The 15,624-nt window shown below is 39.9% G+C and overlaps 1 protein-coding gene across 1 annotated transcript in view; it reads left to right on the forward strand.

The window, feature by feature from the left end:
• DHX15 (DEAH-box helicase 15) overlaps positions 1 to 15,624 on the forward strand; it is a gene marked incomplete at both ends in the record, with an annotated part of 56,698 nt that overhangs the window by 14,947 nt on the left and 26,127 nt on the right. The window contains one exon of the mRNA XM_084232898.1: positions 13,140 to 13,299. Within this exon, the coding sequence (XP_084089024.1) occupies positions 13,140 to 13,299 (160 nt within the window). The remainder of the gene's footprint in view (positions 1 to 13,139; positions 13,300 to 15,624) is intronic.

Here is a 15,624-nt window from a genome sequence, read left to right on the forward strand (position 1 = left end):
GAAAAGAAAAAAAAAAAAAAACAACAAAAAACCAAACTTATTGCAGAGTAAGCTTCCTGGGATTTCTTATAGAATCTTCTGAAGAACTAGAAGATAGCCTAGTCTTTTTTTTTCTTTTTTCTTTTAAAAAAAAAAAAAAGATTTATTTATTTATTTATACAAGTACTGGGTACAGTCAGAAGTGCGGGAGGGTGAGAGAATTCACCAGAGCCAGAGCAGGGAACAGAACAGGCAGACTGACGAAATACACTGCTGAGGGGAGCAGCGGAGCCAGACAGGAGAGATCTGTCAAGCCAACCTAGTCTTGTTTTTAAATGATAATTAATGGTATGAGACTAGTGATAGTTTGACTATTGGGAATATTTCATTAAAGCAAATGTTATATTGGGCCTCCCTGGTGGCGCAGTGGTTGAGCGCTGGGTTGTGAAGCTGCCCGCAGCCTCTGCAGCGCTAGTTTGATACCCGGCTGCAGGGCGAGGGTCCCACATTGGCTTGCAGACCTCTCCTGCCGCCCGCTGCTCCCCTCAGCAGTGTATTTCGTCAGTCTGCCTGCTCTGTTCCCCGCTCTGGCTCTGGTGAATTCTCTCACCCTCCCACTTCTGACTGTACCCAGTGCTTGTACAAATAAATAAATCTTAAAAAAACAAAAACAAAAACAAAAAAACAAAAAAAATGTTATATTGTATGTAGTTATCAATTCAATTCCTGCCTTGTTTTAGTTAAAAGCAACTAAAGCATCAACTTAAGAGGATCAGTTACATAGTTAATTTGTTGGAAAGAGTGACTACATTGGACAACTGCTACTACCCTTCACTAGCTATGTAGTTATATATAAATTTTGAAAAATTGCCTATATGTTCCTTGTATAACCAGAAGAGGTGTTTGCTTTCTGCCATGGCAGAACGGTAAAGGGAACTAACTTCTGAGGATTTCTGCTTGAGGGACTGAGAATTTAATCTTACCCTTCTTGATTCATTGTAGCTTTGAACAGATATTTGTTTGCTGATTAAAAACCGTTTGCTTGAGAGTATTTTAGCTAAATTAGTATTTATTTTTTAAACTTCTCTCTACATGGAGATAGGTCCCATGATAGTTTCTTCAGTGTTTGGCACATGCATGGATGCTAAGTTCTAGATCTAATGTGCAGTTTTTCAGAGGATTAGGTTTTGCCGCGGACCAGCACAGCAGTAGATGATGAGGCCATCTCAGGGTTGAGAGACTGCGCAGGGTGGTCAGGGATTCGGCGAAAGAAATGACAAACAGACACACTTCAAGAGAGAGTGTAAATCTGAGTGTAATTCTCTTTGAGTTTGTGACCAGTATATATATGTTTTCTAAAAGCATAGGAATAGTGAATATCAACGAAATCAGCTTGCTCATGGGTTTAGCTTATCACTGACAGGGCGGTGATTCACATCTGGACCTAGCCTCATTCCTAAGTAGATAGACCATTAGTTTTGTTTTTAAACTGTATAATTGCATTTTTTGTTTTACTACTTTTTTACCTAAACTATATTTTAATTATTACAGGGTTTAGTAATGTTTCATTTGAGTCAGCTTTGTGTTAAGGATTTCATAAGATTTTTTAATTAACAACCAATGACCTTTATAGAAGAAAGAAGGAAGTTTAGAAAGACAATAAGGGGATAATGTTTGTAGTTCTAGAAAGACGAGATAAGGTTTTTTGTAGTAGCATTCTTGTAGTGGTTCCTGGTGGTCGTTATCTTTTGATAAGCGTCTGTCTTATCTATGTTTTCAGGGAACTTTGCTGTACTCCCCCTGCTGGTTCCTTGCCCAGCCAGCCGGTCCATGGCGAAAGCCATTAGCCCTAAAGGTCACTGCAGGAGGAGGTGCAGCAAGGTTTAGTATAACTTATGTGCATTCTGTTAGACTATCCATAAATAGCTCCCCAGACAGGTTAGTTTTCAAAACCAATCACTACTAGGTGTTTTTTTAATATTGCATTTGTTGTGTGCCCCCCCCCCCCTTTTTTTTCCCTCTTGTATTTCGTTTGCAACATAGTTTATGTTCCTTTTGCCATTTTGGGATGGAAATTATGAAAAAACAACCAGTAAGGTAACTAAAGGAGAGTAGAGGAGTCAGATAATGTTGCCAAATTTCTGACTAATCAGCAGAAAATGTTTTGATTCATTTATAATGTAAGAAAAGGAGGTTGATATACTTTTGTAGTTGATTTTAGCAGACATTTTGTGGGCAGTGTTAGTTATAATAGTAAAAAGTAAATTTAGTTGTTGTTCCCATAAAGCAAATTTTAAAAGTAAATGTAGTTTCAAATAGTGATTAGGTTTCTAAAAGGGAATATTGGGGTGTATAAAAGCATGATTGAAGAATTCAATTTCGATTGGTAAAGAAAAGGTGAATTTTAAGTCAAGGCCCAAATTAAAAGTAATAATTTGCAGAGTAGGGATTGGGATACAAGAAATAGGCAGATGGAACAGCATTTAAAAACACGTTTTGAAAGGGAAAAAAATCATATGCTTGAAGGCACTGTAGTCTGTGTATTTACGTATCCAACTGATACGTGTTAGTCAACATTTCCATGCCAAAGTGATTTTTCCGAGATTACATTTGGGACGTACAAGACATGGTATGGATGATCCAAGATTGGTTTTTCTATCTCTTCTAATTTTATGTAAACTGGGAACAGAGTTTATATCTGTAGCTGTATATGTAGAACATTTTCAATCTGAAGAAGAGTGAAATTTAGATTGTTATAGATTGGTTGAATTCTTCAACATAATCAAGAAAAAGGACTAGATTTTTATGGAAAGACATTTTCCCTGACTTGTTAAAACTCCTTGGTGGGGGCCTCTCTAGTGGCTCAGGGGGTTAAGTCACAGCACCATGAAGCTATCTGCAGCTACTGCAGCATGGGTTCCATCCCTGGCCAGGGAGCTGACCCACATGGTGCAGTAGACCTCTCCTGACTTGCCTGCTGCTCCCCTCAACAGTGTATTTCAGTAGATTTACCTGTTCTGCTCCCCACTAGCGAATCCTCTCACGCCCTGCATCTCTGGCCTGTACCCCAGTTCTTGTATGCATAAATAAGTAAATCTTATTAAAAAAATTCCATGGGAAGGATATAATGATGTGATGATTTGGTATGCGTGATTTGCTAATTATTTTGAATGTTGTTTGGGGGTGTCAATCATTTACATTTTGAATATGTCACAAGACAGACCCCATTTTGGGGTAATGTTTATGAAACAAAGTATTTGTAGCTTTCTTGAAGCACCCATATTTGTTCTGTAAGATAGGCCTGTACATCATCTTGAAATGTTTGTCCTATATCTAACTATTTTTTGAAAAGATTATTTATTTATGCATACAAGATTGTAGGCCAGACAGGGAGAAATGAACAGTATTGGGTTTCAGGATGTGACCAGCCCTTTGTAAAACTTGAGGGAGGGAAGCTTTGAACAAACCAAAGAAGTGTTACTTCACATAATATGGGTCAGAATATTGAAGATTTTTTAATCTCTAAAACACAATCTAGACAGAAAGATGAAAGAATCCGTAAGTTTGTAATAAATACAGGAAGCCCAGCACACACTACTGCAAAAAGGTGCTGGCTGGTACAGACCCTTTAAGGTTGACCCGGGGAGTGGGAGGTTGTAGCAGGCAAAGGTGTAGCAGGCATTGCCATGGCAAATTCTTTGCAGTCCCTGGAAAATCCTGTCTGTAGCAGTAACTGCAGAAAGATGAAATATTCCAGAGTGGGTTTCCAACAAGGAAACCTCTTGTTGAAATAGATGGCTTGAGTGCAGACTCCAGGATCACAGTGCATGTGTTGTATCCTGCCACCTGCTAGCTGTGATCTTGCCTATGTTTATTAACTTCTCTGTGCATATTGCTTTTTCAGATCATGAGGACTGATAATAACTACCTCATCGGGTGGTTCTGAGATCAACTACACTAGTCTTTATCAGCCCTTAGAGTAATTCCTGACACCCAGCAAGTAGAACATTACTACTCTTGCTGATGAGGGTAGATTTCTAGTTTGCGAAATTATGGGATCTTATTACCTGTTAACCTTAATAATTAGAAAAGAATTTATAAAGCCAGTTTAGTAAAATTCCTTTTAACTTAATAATTGGAATTACCATTTGGGGGGGTTTGACTTGAACTAAAACTTGATGTGTCACTGTGAAATGAATGAATGAATCCAAGTATTCGTATAGGAGTGGCAGTAAGATGTGGAAAACAGGTACTTTTAAAGACCATTAATTATAAACTAGTTTATTGTTAATGATAGGCTTTGTTCTAATTCCGATGTAGCATTGAAGTTAGAAAGAGTTTAACTGGACCTTCAGAAAGGAATTGGGAATGAAGAATAAATGATAAATTACCATTTAAGCAGTTCTTAACAAAGACTAAGAAAATCACTGCTGTCACCCTAGGATTAGAATTCTGTTGACTTTTGCTAATTCATAGAAAGCTAACTTGATTTCCTAAAGGCCTGCATATTTTATTACATCTGACCTTTGTGTTTGTTCTTAAGTACTTGCAAGGGGATTATGGAAAACTTTCTTTGGCAGTGCCAACATCTTATAAAATACTACATAGACCCTTCACCCTAGCTTCCTGTAAATTCTGTTGTGAGGATGGCAGAGCATTGCTTTCAACACTGGTGAAAATTCGAGGAATAGGCAGCGTGTTTTGAAAAAATGATTCAGTTGTCCCTTTTTTCCTTTAATTTCTTATGCTTGATTCAGTGTCTTGGAATGAAATGCAAACCACAGTTATATTTCAGCTGTTGGAAAGTTTTAAAGGCTATGCTTTGAGATTTATTTATGTATACAAGAGCTGGGGTGTAAAGAATTATATAAAATAAAATATTTTTAAAAAAGAGCTGGGGTGTAGGTGTGTGGGGGGGCATCAAAGGGTTTCCCAGAGACAGAGTGGGAAGAACAACAGGATAATTGACTGAAATACACTGCTGAGGGGAGCAGCTGGCGAGACAGGAGAGGTCTGCTGGGCTATGTGGTTAGCTCCCTGGCTGGGGATTGAACTGGTGCTGCTGTGGCTGCGCATAGCTTCGGAGTGCTGAGACTAACCCCCTTGCGCCACCAGGGAGGCCCCAATTGCTGATTTAAAACATTTCATCTAAACCATGAAGCTGTACATGTCAAGTATGATTTGACTTTCTTTCTTTCTGACCTTTTTTTGGTATTAGAACATTTCTGATTTCCACATTAGTAAAAATTCTGTATTTCCTTTTCATGTAATTGTTTACATTTGGGGGTTTGTTTTCATTGTAACCAATATTATGCTGTATATAGTATTGTGATTATAGTACCATTACAGTGTTGTAGACACTGTAATGTTTTTGTTTTTTCTGATGAATACATCAGATTGAATTTGAGCCAACCTAGATCTTTAACCTTTCCTAATGACAGGGATATGGACTGTATAAAGGAACTTTGCTTGGCATCACTAGCTCTTTTCTGACTTGGTTGGGGAGGTAAGCAATTAGTAAAATAATCGGAGTGTTACCTGCAATGTGTAGATTATTTCACAGTGTAGGGAGGAGTTATTTCATGTGTGCTGAGAAGGATGGAGCGAATTAGATGGGCAGATGAGTTCTGTGCAGTCCATCCACAGCAAGCTTGATAACTTAGTGGTTTTTACACGGTGCTCTAGTTCTAAAGAAGTACCTCAAAATTCCATTTATTTAGTACTTTGGCCAAAAACGTGAAAGTTTTCATGTTTTAATAGCTTAGTAGCCTTTTAAACAAATGCCACATGTGCATTGAAAGGGAAAATGCTCAGTTGAACAGTCTTTAAACCTTTGCATCAGATTGGACACTTGTTGCCTTTACTGTTTTGATTTTTGCCTGATACTTAGCACAGCAACTATCAAAAGTGATACCATCAGGGCCTCCCGGTGGCGCAGCAGTTGAGCGCTGGGTTGCAGAGCTGCCCGCGGCCTCTGCAGCGCCGGTTCGATCCCCGGCCACCAGCGAGGGTCCCACATGGCGCGCGGACCTCTCCTGCTGCCCGCTGCTCCCCTCAGCAGTGTATTTCGTCAGTCTGCCTGTTCTGCTCTCTGCTCTGGCTCTGGTGAGTTCTCTCACCCTCTCGCACTTCTGACTGTGCCCAGTGCTTGTCTAAATAAATAAAATAAATCTTTAAAAAAAAAAAATGATACCATCATAAGGAATGTGGCATGGAGTAAAGTGAAACTGAACTGCCTCAAGCTAGTAGTTTCTTTGTGTAGTATCACATGTGTGGACTCTGGAAAATGATACTATAAATTGTTTTGAATGGTGACGGCAAGAATGTATTTCTTCTCTGAAATAGACTATCATTTAAGAAATTGAATTAACAATTCTGTCAGTTTAAATGCTTATACTCAAAGAAGTACTATATTTGTATGTTAAGGTAATACAGTGATCTAAACTCAGATTGTTCTAGGGAATTATACATAAGCCATCCTTTAGGAGCTCTTAATACTGAAAAAAAGTTTTAATCTGCTTTGTTTACATGGGTCGGGTTTTTTGTTTTTTTGTTTTTGAAGATTTTTTATGTAGGCATATAAGAGGTGGGGTACAGGCCAGAGACTTGGGGGGTGAGAGCATTCACCAGAGACAGAGTGGGAACAGAACAGGCAGACTGACTGAAACACACTGCTGAGGGGAGCAGCGGGTGAGACAGGAGAGGTCTGCTTCGCCATGTCTGTTTCCTTGTCTGCCCGGGGATCAAGTTCGTGCTGCAGAGGCTGCGGGTTGCTTCATAGTGCAGTGCCTAACCCCTTGCGCCGCCAGGGAGGCCACTACATGGGTCAGGTTTTTGTAAAGTTCTGTGACTTCCTAATAATATATTTTGATAAAATACCGCTGTTTTGGACATACACACAGAAGACTTGAAGTTTGTCATGAATCCGGAAATAGCCAGATTATTTAAAGCAATGAATAAATTAATTTTTAAGTAATAGATACTTAGAACAGATGATTGGCTCTTTGTTTTCTATCCATGGCATACAGAAGTGACTGATATGGAAAAGAAATTGTTTTGATGGAGAAAGATAAATTATGGTGAATTTTGGTGGTAACTATTGAATTATTATAAAAGCTTTCACTGAATATGTTTCAAATTTTTGCTCTTTTGGTAATTGACCATTTCATAGTGTTGGCATTTTTTTAAACTTTATTTTCTATATTTTGAAGATTTATTTATGCATACAGGAAAAACTGGGGTACAGGCCAGAGAACAGAGTAGGGAACAGGACAGGCAGACTCACTGAAGTACACCTCTGAGGGGAGCAGTGGGGAGACAGGAGAGGTCTGCTGTGCTGTGTGGGTAGCTCCCAGGCCGGCATTGAACTCATGCCCCAGTGGCTGGTGATAGCTTGATCTTGCTGAGCCTTTAACCCCTGCGCCACCAGGGAAGCCCAGTGTTGGCTTTCTATGGATGGGTACGGTGTTTCAGCTAACCATATTTAGTGGTGAAAAGAGCTATATATTTCATTGAAAGCACTATACCATATATGGTCACATTTGCAATGTAGTTCTTGACACATGAAAACTATTTTAGCTTTGTCATTCTTCTGTTGTAATTTAAAAAGTATTCCAAACCAACACCAGGGCTCCCTGGTGGCACAGGCGGTTGAGCGCTGTGCTGTGAAGCTGTCCGCAGCCTCTGCAGAGCTGGTTCGATCCCCACTGGTTATGGAGATACCCACATGGCGAGCAGACCTCTCCTGTCTCGCCCGCTGCTCCCCTCAGCAGTGTATTTCAGTCAGTCTGCCTGTTCTGTTCCCCACTCTGTCTTTGGTGGATCCTCTCACCCTCCCCGTACATCTGTCCTGTACCCCGGTTCTTGTATAAATAAATAAATCTTTTTAAAAAATAGATTTTTGTGGTAGGGAAGACAAAAGTGAATAAATCTATCTTGGTTTTAGTTCCATTGTTACATTGAAAGTAACATTGATCCATTGTAACTTGAAAAGAATTACTGTACATTAACCTGTTTGTAGCCATTTTAATGTGGGTGACTTCTTTAATAGAGACTCATGTGACATGGCTTGTAGTGGATTAATCCAAAAATTTAGTGATGGATTAAAAAATTTCAAACTTTAAGCACATTAAGACCTAGACATTTATTTATCAATCTGTTTCTGTAAGGCCAGCATTATTTTCTTGAATGTGGGTTCTTTATATGATAAAATGTGTAAATCTTTTTTTTTTTTTTAAGATTTTTATTATTTATTTATACAAGCACTGGGTACAGTCAGAAGCACGGGAGGGTAAGAGAATTCACCAGAGCCAGAGCAGGGAGCAGAGCAGGCAGAAGGACTGAAGTACACTGCTGAGGGGAGCAGCGGGCGGCAGGAGAGGTCTGCGCGCCATGTGGGACCCTCCTCCCGTGGCCGGGAAGCTGCCGGGGATCGAACCGGCGCTGCAGATGCTGCGGGCAGCTTCGCAACCCAGCGCTCAACCGCTGCGCCACCGGGGAGGCCCTAAAATGTGTAATTCTTAAGATAGTATTTATTTTTTATTATTTTTTTAATAGAGGCATGTTTTTATTTATTTATTATATTTGTTTGTTTTGTTTATACATGCACTGGGTACAGTCAGAAGCGCGGGAGGGTGAGAGAATTCACCAGAGCCAGAGTGGGGAGCAGAGCAGGCAGAAGGACCGAAGTACACTGCTGAGGGGAGCAGCGGGCGGCAGGAGAGGTCTGCACGCCATGTGGGACCCTCCTCTGGTGGCCGGGGAGCAGCCGGGGATTGAACCGGCGCTGCAGAGGCCGCGGGCAGCTTCGCAACCCAGAGCTCAACCGCTGCGCCACCGGGGAGGCCCTTAAGATAGTATTTAAACTCAAAAGACTTATAAAATTCACAGGTGTATTTTCTGATATTTCAGAGAATTCAGTTTCTTGAAATTCCTGGATTCCAGAACACTTTCACTCCTCTCAAATAATTCACACATTGGGTAGTGTTTTTTGCGTGTGTGTGTGTAGGGGGGGCTTTCTTTAAATTTTCTGAGGCATACAGGAGTTAATGAGTTGTAGAGGATATTGAATATTTACATGTGCTGTACAGTTGGTATACTAGGTGGGTTTTTTTTTTTTTTTAAAGATTTACTTTTGCACACAAGAACTGGGGTACAAGCCAAAGGTGTGTGTTGGGCATGGTGAGAGGATTCACCAGAGACAGAGTGGGGAACAGAACAGGTGGACTGACTGAAATAACACTGCTGAGGGGAGCAGCGGGAGAGTCAGAAGAGGTCTGCTGCACCGTGTGGGTAGCTCTCTGGCCCCTTGGGGCTCCAACTCATGCTGCAGTGGCTGGTGATAGCTTGATAGCGCGGTCTTTACCTCCTGTACCACCAGAGAGGCCCGGATATGTTAGAATTTTAATAGCAGTTGCGGATTGCTTGCCAAAGATATTTTGCCTTCTGTAACCAGTAAGGTGTGAGCAAGTAGAGTGTGCTTTCTTATCCTTACCAACACTGCTGTGTGTTACTCTTTATCTCTATCAATATTATGTGTAAAAAAGGGAATATCATGGTTTTAATGTGCATTTCTTTTGTATGAAAAAACATCTTCACATGTATTGATGGGCCATTTATATTTCTGTTTTGTAATCTGAGACTTGTGCTTGCTTTCCAGAAGTATTGCTGCTTTGTTGGCAGTCATGTGTTAAGGTGCTATTTCAAAATGCATCCTGATCATATTAAATATGGAAAAATGTTTGTATTATGTGTGGTGTAATATGATATCTGTTCATATTCTTGACTCATATTTCTATGATTAGTTGGTCTTTTATTGACTCATAGGTGCCTGTAACAAAATTGGCATTCTGGATATGTTACAGTTTTTGCCCAATTTGTCATTTGTTTCTGACACTTAATACCATGCAAAAACATGAATTTTATACAAGTATTTAATCACTTTTTTTAAATACTTATTTATACAAGAGCCAGGTACAGGTCAGATGTGCAGGAGGGTGAGAGGATTCACCAGAGACAGAGCAGGGAACAGAACAGGCAGTCTGACTGAAATACACTGCTGAGGGGAGCAGCGGGCGAGACAGGAGAGAGAGGTCTGCTCGCCATGTGGGTATCTCCACAACCAGCGGGGATCGAACCGGCACTGCAGAGGCTGCGGACAGCTTCACAGCGCGGCACTCAACCGCCTGCGCCATCAGGGAGGCCCTCTAATCACATTTTTAATGTTGGATTTTGCTTCATATACTCCCCAGAATTGTTTTAAATAATTTAATTCATAAATTCTGTTCCCGTATTTGCTTTCTAAACACTGTTGATTGTGGATTTTTTTTTAGAAGTGTAAATGTTGAGGTGTGGGCACACAAACACACACCCCAAGTAACTCCACACACTGGATTTCTTTGTTTTAGTTTATTCTTTCCATGTAAACAACTATGGTTGGAATCTTACAGACTCCAAGGATGTTTTTGCTGCTTTGTCTAATTTGCTTAATCTGCCTCTTGTTTAACTTGATTTAAACTGGTGCTTCTCACATTTTATGAAGTGTCAAAATTTACATGATAGCTTGTTAGAACAGATTGTTGTGCCTCACCTTCCAAATTTTTGATTAATTAGGTCTGGGGTGAGGCCCAGGTTTTGGGTTTCTAACCATTCCCAGGTATGTGGATGACTTTTAGAGTCTTTGTGTGGAAACAGTTGTACAAACACTGGATGATGGGGACCCAGTAAAATGTACTGCATCTGTCATAGGCAATATTACTTCATTATTGAAACTTCCAAATTAATAATCAAAATTTTATTATCGGAGCTTCCTCTTGTCACTCACCCCTTAGTTTTCATTAATACTATGAAAGGTAGTGAAAATTAGGCCCAAAAATTATGGATGTGGTTTTTAGAACCACTAGAGTATTTGGGTTAGCTCTGCTTTTGAATGCTGTTTCCCTACTATTGTGGTATTCTGAAGCTTGAGTGTGAGGGAGGAAAAGAATAAAACGAGGGGGTGACTTTTTAAATGACTTTCAAGGAGTTTTCTTCAAGTTAAATTCTAATACTTTATCGATTTGACCTCATATTTTTAATATCTGAAGTTGGGATGCATTTTAAATAATAAGGGTCGGGCCTCCCAGTGAGTGCCGCATTGTGAAGCTGTGTGCAGCCTCTGCAGCACGGGTTCCATCCCGGTCGGCCAGGGAGAATCCCACATGGTGCTACAGACCTCTCCTTTCTCGCCTGCTGCTCCCCTCAGCAGTGTATTTCATCAGTCTGCCTGTTCTGCTCCCCACTCTGCCTCTGGTGAATCCTCTCACCCTCCCGTGCCTCTGGCCTGTACCCCGATTCTTGTATAAATAAATAAATCTTTTAAAAAATTAAATAATAAGGGTCTTAAAATACAGACTAGTGGCAATTTGGTGGTTGCTATTGCCTGTGAATGGTTGAACTTGTTCTGTGTGTACATATTTGTCACTTAAAATAAGTAGTATGTGTTGTTGGAACTAGCTTTTGGTTTACTTGCCATTTAAAATGTCTTCAAAAACATTACACTAGAATGCGATGTTGAAATGAGTAGCCTTGAAAAACTGAGCAGCAGGGTGTCAATTTGATAGTATTTAAGAAAACATTAGTTGTTTGACCAATTAATTTTTTTTGCCTTGAAAAGCAACAGAAGAGGACTTTGTTGAATCGAAGGAAATTACTCCACAAGTAGATGAGTGTAATGTTGTGCTACTGAGATTGTACAAAAAGATTGCCTATCACATGTCAGTAATAATTTCTGAAGGCAGGAGAAATTACCATAATCCTCAAATAGATAGAAATATTTCAGAGCAACTGGAGGCTCTACAGGATAGCTGATTCATGCTCTTTGCTGCTCTGTTGTATAAGGTGTTAAGTCACTGCTTAATTGGCACTGTTTTTTCCTCTTTCTATTCATGTGTTAATAAAAAGTAATCTCTCAGGTCATGCTACATTGATTCCAGAAATGTGGCAGTTTACTTTAAAAACAAATGACCAAAGAAGAATAGCATAAAGTATGTGAAGATGGATTTGTTCACCAGGATTCTCATTAAACTTAAAATTAAGACCAGATGAAGTAAAGATAATTTTTTGTTGTACGCTGTCAATTTGTTGAACTTACTGCTTCTTCAACAGATGGCATTAGCTAAACAAAGTTGATTCATGAAAGACTGGATAAGACTAATTCATGAAAAATAGAGCCAGTGAAGTGAAGTTAAAATGATGATTTAAGAAATTTATACTGCTTTTAAATCTGTAAATAAAATCCTAAGTTTGTATTTAACTGAATGAGCTGTGACTTCAGCATTTGCAGGCAGACTTTGCTTTGTTCAGGTGCCAGACTGGAAAAATAGATGTTTTGTATTAATGACAACAGCAGTCAGAACATGGGGCGGCACATGGTGAACATGTGCTGCCACGACCCTGCCAACTACACTTTAGCTGACTGCTTGCATTCTATATTCGTCATCTTCCCTCGCCCTCCCCAAGCCTGATATCCCTCTTTTTAGGTTCATTGATCTCGCTGATGTCTCTTGTGTTTTCTCTTCCTTACATTTTTATCAGCATTTCTCTGCTCCTTCAGGAATTTATGCCTTTTGGTGCTTTTTATGTATGATTCTTTAACTGAATTGGAGGTGGATGGAGAAAGATGGGAGATTCCTGCTCTAGTATAGCCCTTTCAAACCAAAAGCTTTAGTGTGTGATTATTAAGTAAGGTTTTAAAGACAAGAACATTTGCATGTCATATTAAATGGTTTCTTGTGTTCTGCAGGTGGAATATTTTTATGTCTTAAAATTTTGTTTTAAAGAATATTATTTAAATGATAGGTTTTGCTTTGGCATTTGTATGAAACCATGTGATCATTACATTCCATAATCAGGCTATCATGTTTTCACAATGCATCTTAGTATTCCAGTCTATTACAGTCACACTTGACAAGATTTGATGTGTCACTTGATTGATGAATATTTTTCTCTTAAATTTTTTTCTTGAGGCTTAATTTTGTACTTGATTTTGAAACAGTAGCACACTTTTTTGGGCAAAGGTTCACTCTTACCTGATATTGTTTCATTTCAATTTAATGTCATGAAGTTTCCATTTCAGATGCCTTGTATGAACCTTGACCAGTGTATGTTCTCTACAAATATAGGTATATGACTGATGGGATGTTGCTTCGTGAAGCTATGAATGATCCCCTCTTGGAGCGTTACGGTGTAATAATACTTGATGAGGCTCATGAGAGAACATTGGCCACAGATATACTCATGGGTGTTCTGAAGGAAGTTGTAAGGCAGAGGTCAGATTTAAAGGTGAGTAATTTCCTTTACCACTTATAGTACGTATAGATGTATGCACAATATTTATATATTAAAATGGGTAACACTTGCTCATTACTGTAAAAATAAATGTAGAAGAAGCAACCAGTAGCACATTGTTTTGTTTTTTAATTTTGTCTTGTCTTTATTTTAGGGCTTAAATATACTTCTGCTTTAAAGTGCCTTTTTTTTTTTTTTTTTTTTAAGATTTATTTATTTATACAGGGCCTCCCCGGTGGCTCACCGGTTGAGCGCTAGGTTGCAAAGCTGCCTGCAGCCTCTGCAGCGCCTGTTCAATCCCCGGCCGCCGGGCGAGGGTCCCACATGGCGCGCACACCTCTCCTGCTGCCCGCTGCTCCCCTCAGCAGTGTATTTCATCAGTCTGCCTCTTTTGTTCCCTGCTCTGTCTCTGGTGAATTCTCTCACCCTCCTGCGCTTCTGACTGTACCCAGGGCTTGTATAAATAAATAAATCTTTTTTAAAATTTATTTATTTAAAAAAGTATTTATTTATTTATACAAGCCCTGGGTACAGTCAGAACCGCGGGAGGGTGAAAGAATTCATCAGAGCCAGGGCAGGGAACAGAACAGGCAGACTGACGAAATACACCTGCTGAGGGGGGCAGCGGGTGGCAGGAGAGGTCTGTGCACCATGTGGGACCCTTGGCGGCAGCTGGGGATTGAACCGGCGCTGCAGAGGCTGCAGGGAGCTTTGCAGCCCAGCGGTCAACCGCTGCGCCATGAGAGGAGGCCCTATAGTGCATTTTTAAGCCAGATCTTTTCCATTTCTAATGACCACCCATTTTATATTTTTTAATGATTTAGTAGCATGGCATTTTTGTGGCCTTGTCACTCTGGTGAAGTCTTCAGTAAGTAACAGATGTCCACCTAATGCTGGAGAGTGGAACTAGCTAGCCCTAAACAGATTCTTCCTCAGAAATGCATTCATTGAACTTCATGTCCTGCAGTATTTCTGTATTGATAAGGACCTAAAACTTAGTATTTTCTGACACTTTTGGGTCTTGAGGTTTTTAAGTTCCTGTTTTGCATTTTGTGTGTATCATTCATTCAAAATTAGACATCTTAGTATGTGTATTAGAGGGAGTGCATGCTTCAAAGAAAAAAGAAATGAGTATTTTTGCTTATAAAAATTAATGTGTGCTTTCAGACAGTGTATTTGAAGAAAGTTACATGAGTACTGTCATGATTGATTAAATCTTTTTTTAAGATTATGTATATAAAAGCTGGGGTACAGGCAAGAGATATGGGGGGATGGTGAGAGGATTCTCCAGAGACATGGGGGAACAGAACAGGCGGGTTGACTGAAAAACACTGCTGAGGGGAGCAGTGGGCGAGTCAGGAGAGGTCTGCTGTGTCATGTGGGTCACCTCCCTGGCCAGGGTCCGAACTGGTGCTGCAGTGGCTGCAGATAGCTTCATAGCGCTGTGTCTTAACCCCGTGCGCCACCAGGGATGCCCCATGATTGATTATATCTTATGAGCTATTGAAGATTTAGGGAGAAACTAAGTACAAGTAAAGGACTACAAGAATACCTTAAAAGTGAGGTTTAATGGCATATGTAATGCATGATTTACATGAAGGGAGGGTATCTGCACTATTGTGTAGTCCTGCAACTGAGTAGTCATTTGTGACTATGACTTTTTATAACAGTACAGAGAGCCAATGGTTATTTTGGGAATTTTTTTCTAAAGAAGTCATACTTTGAAAGAAGGGAGGAAATTAGTGCCTGTGCTACTGTCATCTCCCCTGCATCCCACCCCAAATGTTCATCCTATTTCCCCCATATGCAAGGTTTGTTGTGTTTTGGTAGACATAGCAGTAATAGTACTAGTATTAATATTATCTTTCACCAATCATTTTTACATCATATATGACTATAAATTTTGGTATTTCTTTGAAGATAGTTTTTGTGAGTTTTATTTCTAAATGTAAGTAATTATAGCTCAGCTTTTCTGTATTTGATTTTTTAAAATCTGTTTATTTTTGTGGAGACTTGTGGATTTCTTTTTTTTTTTTTAAAGATTTTATTTATGCATGCAAAAACTGGGGTTTAGGCCATACGTGCAGGAGGTGAGAGGATTCAGCAGAGACAGAGTGGGGAGCGGAACAGGAGAATGTACTGAAATACACTGCTGAGGGGAGCAGTGGGCGAGACCAGGAGAGGTCTGATGTGCCATACGGGTCACCTCCTGCCCGGGAATCAAACTCGTGCAGTAGTGGCTGGCGATACCTTGATAATGCTGAGACTAACCCGTGAGCCACCAGGGAGGTCCAGAATTGTGAATTTCTTTATAACTGA

The sequence above is a fragment of the Talpa europaea genome, assembly GCF_964194135.1.
Source record: "Talpa europaea genome assembly, chromosome: 5".
Classification (NCBI taxonomy): domain Eukaryota; kingdom Metazoa; phylum Chordata; class Mammalia; order Eulipotyphla; family Talpidae; genus Talpa; species Talpa europaea.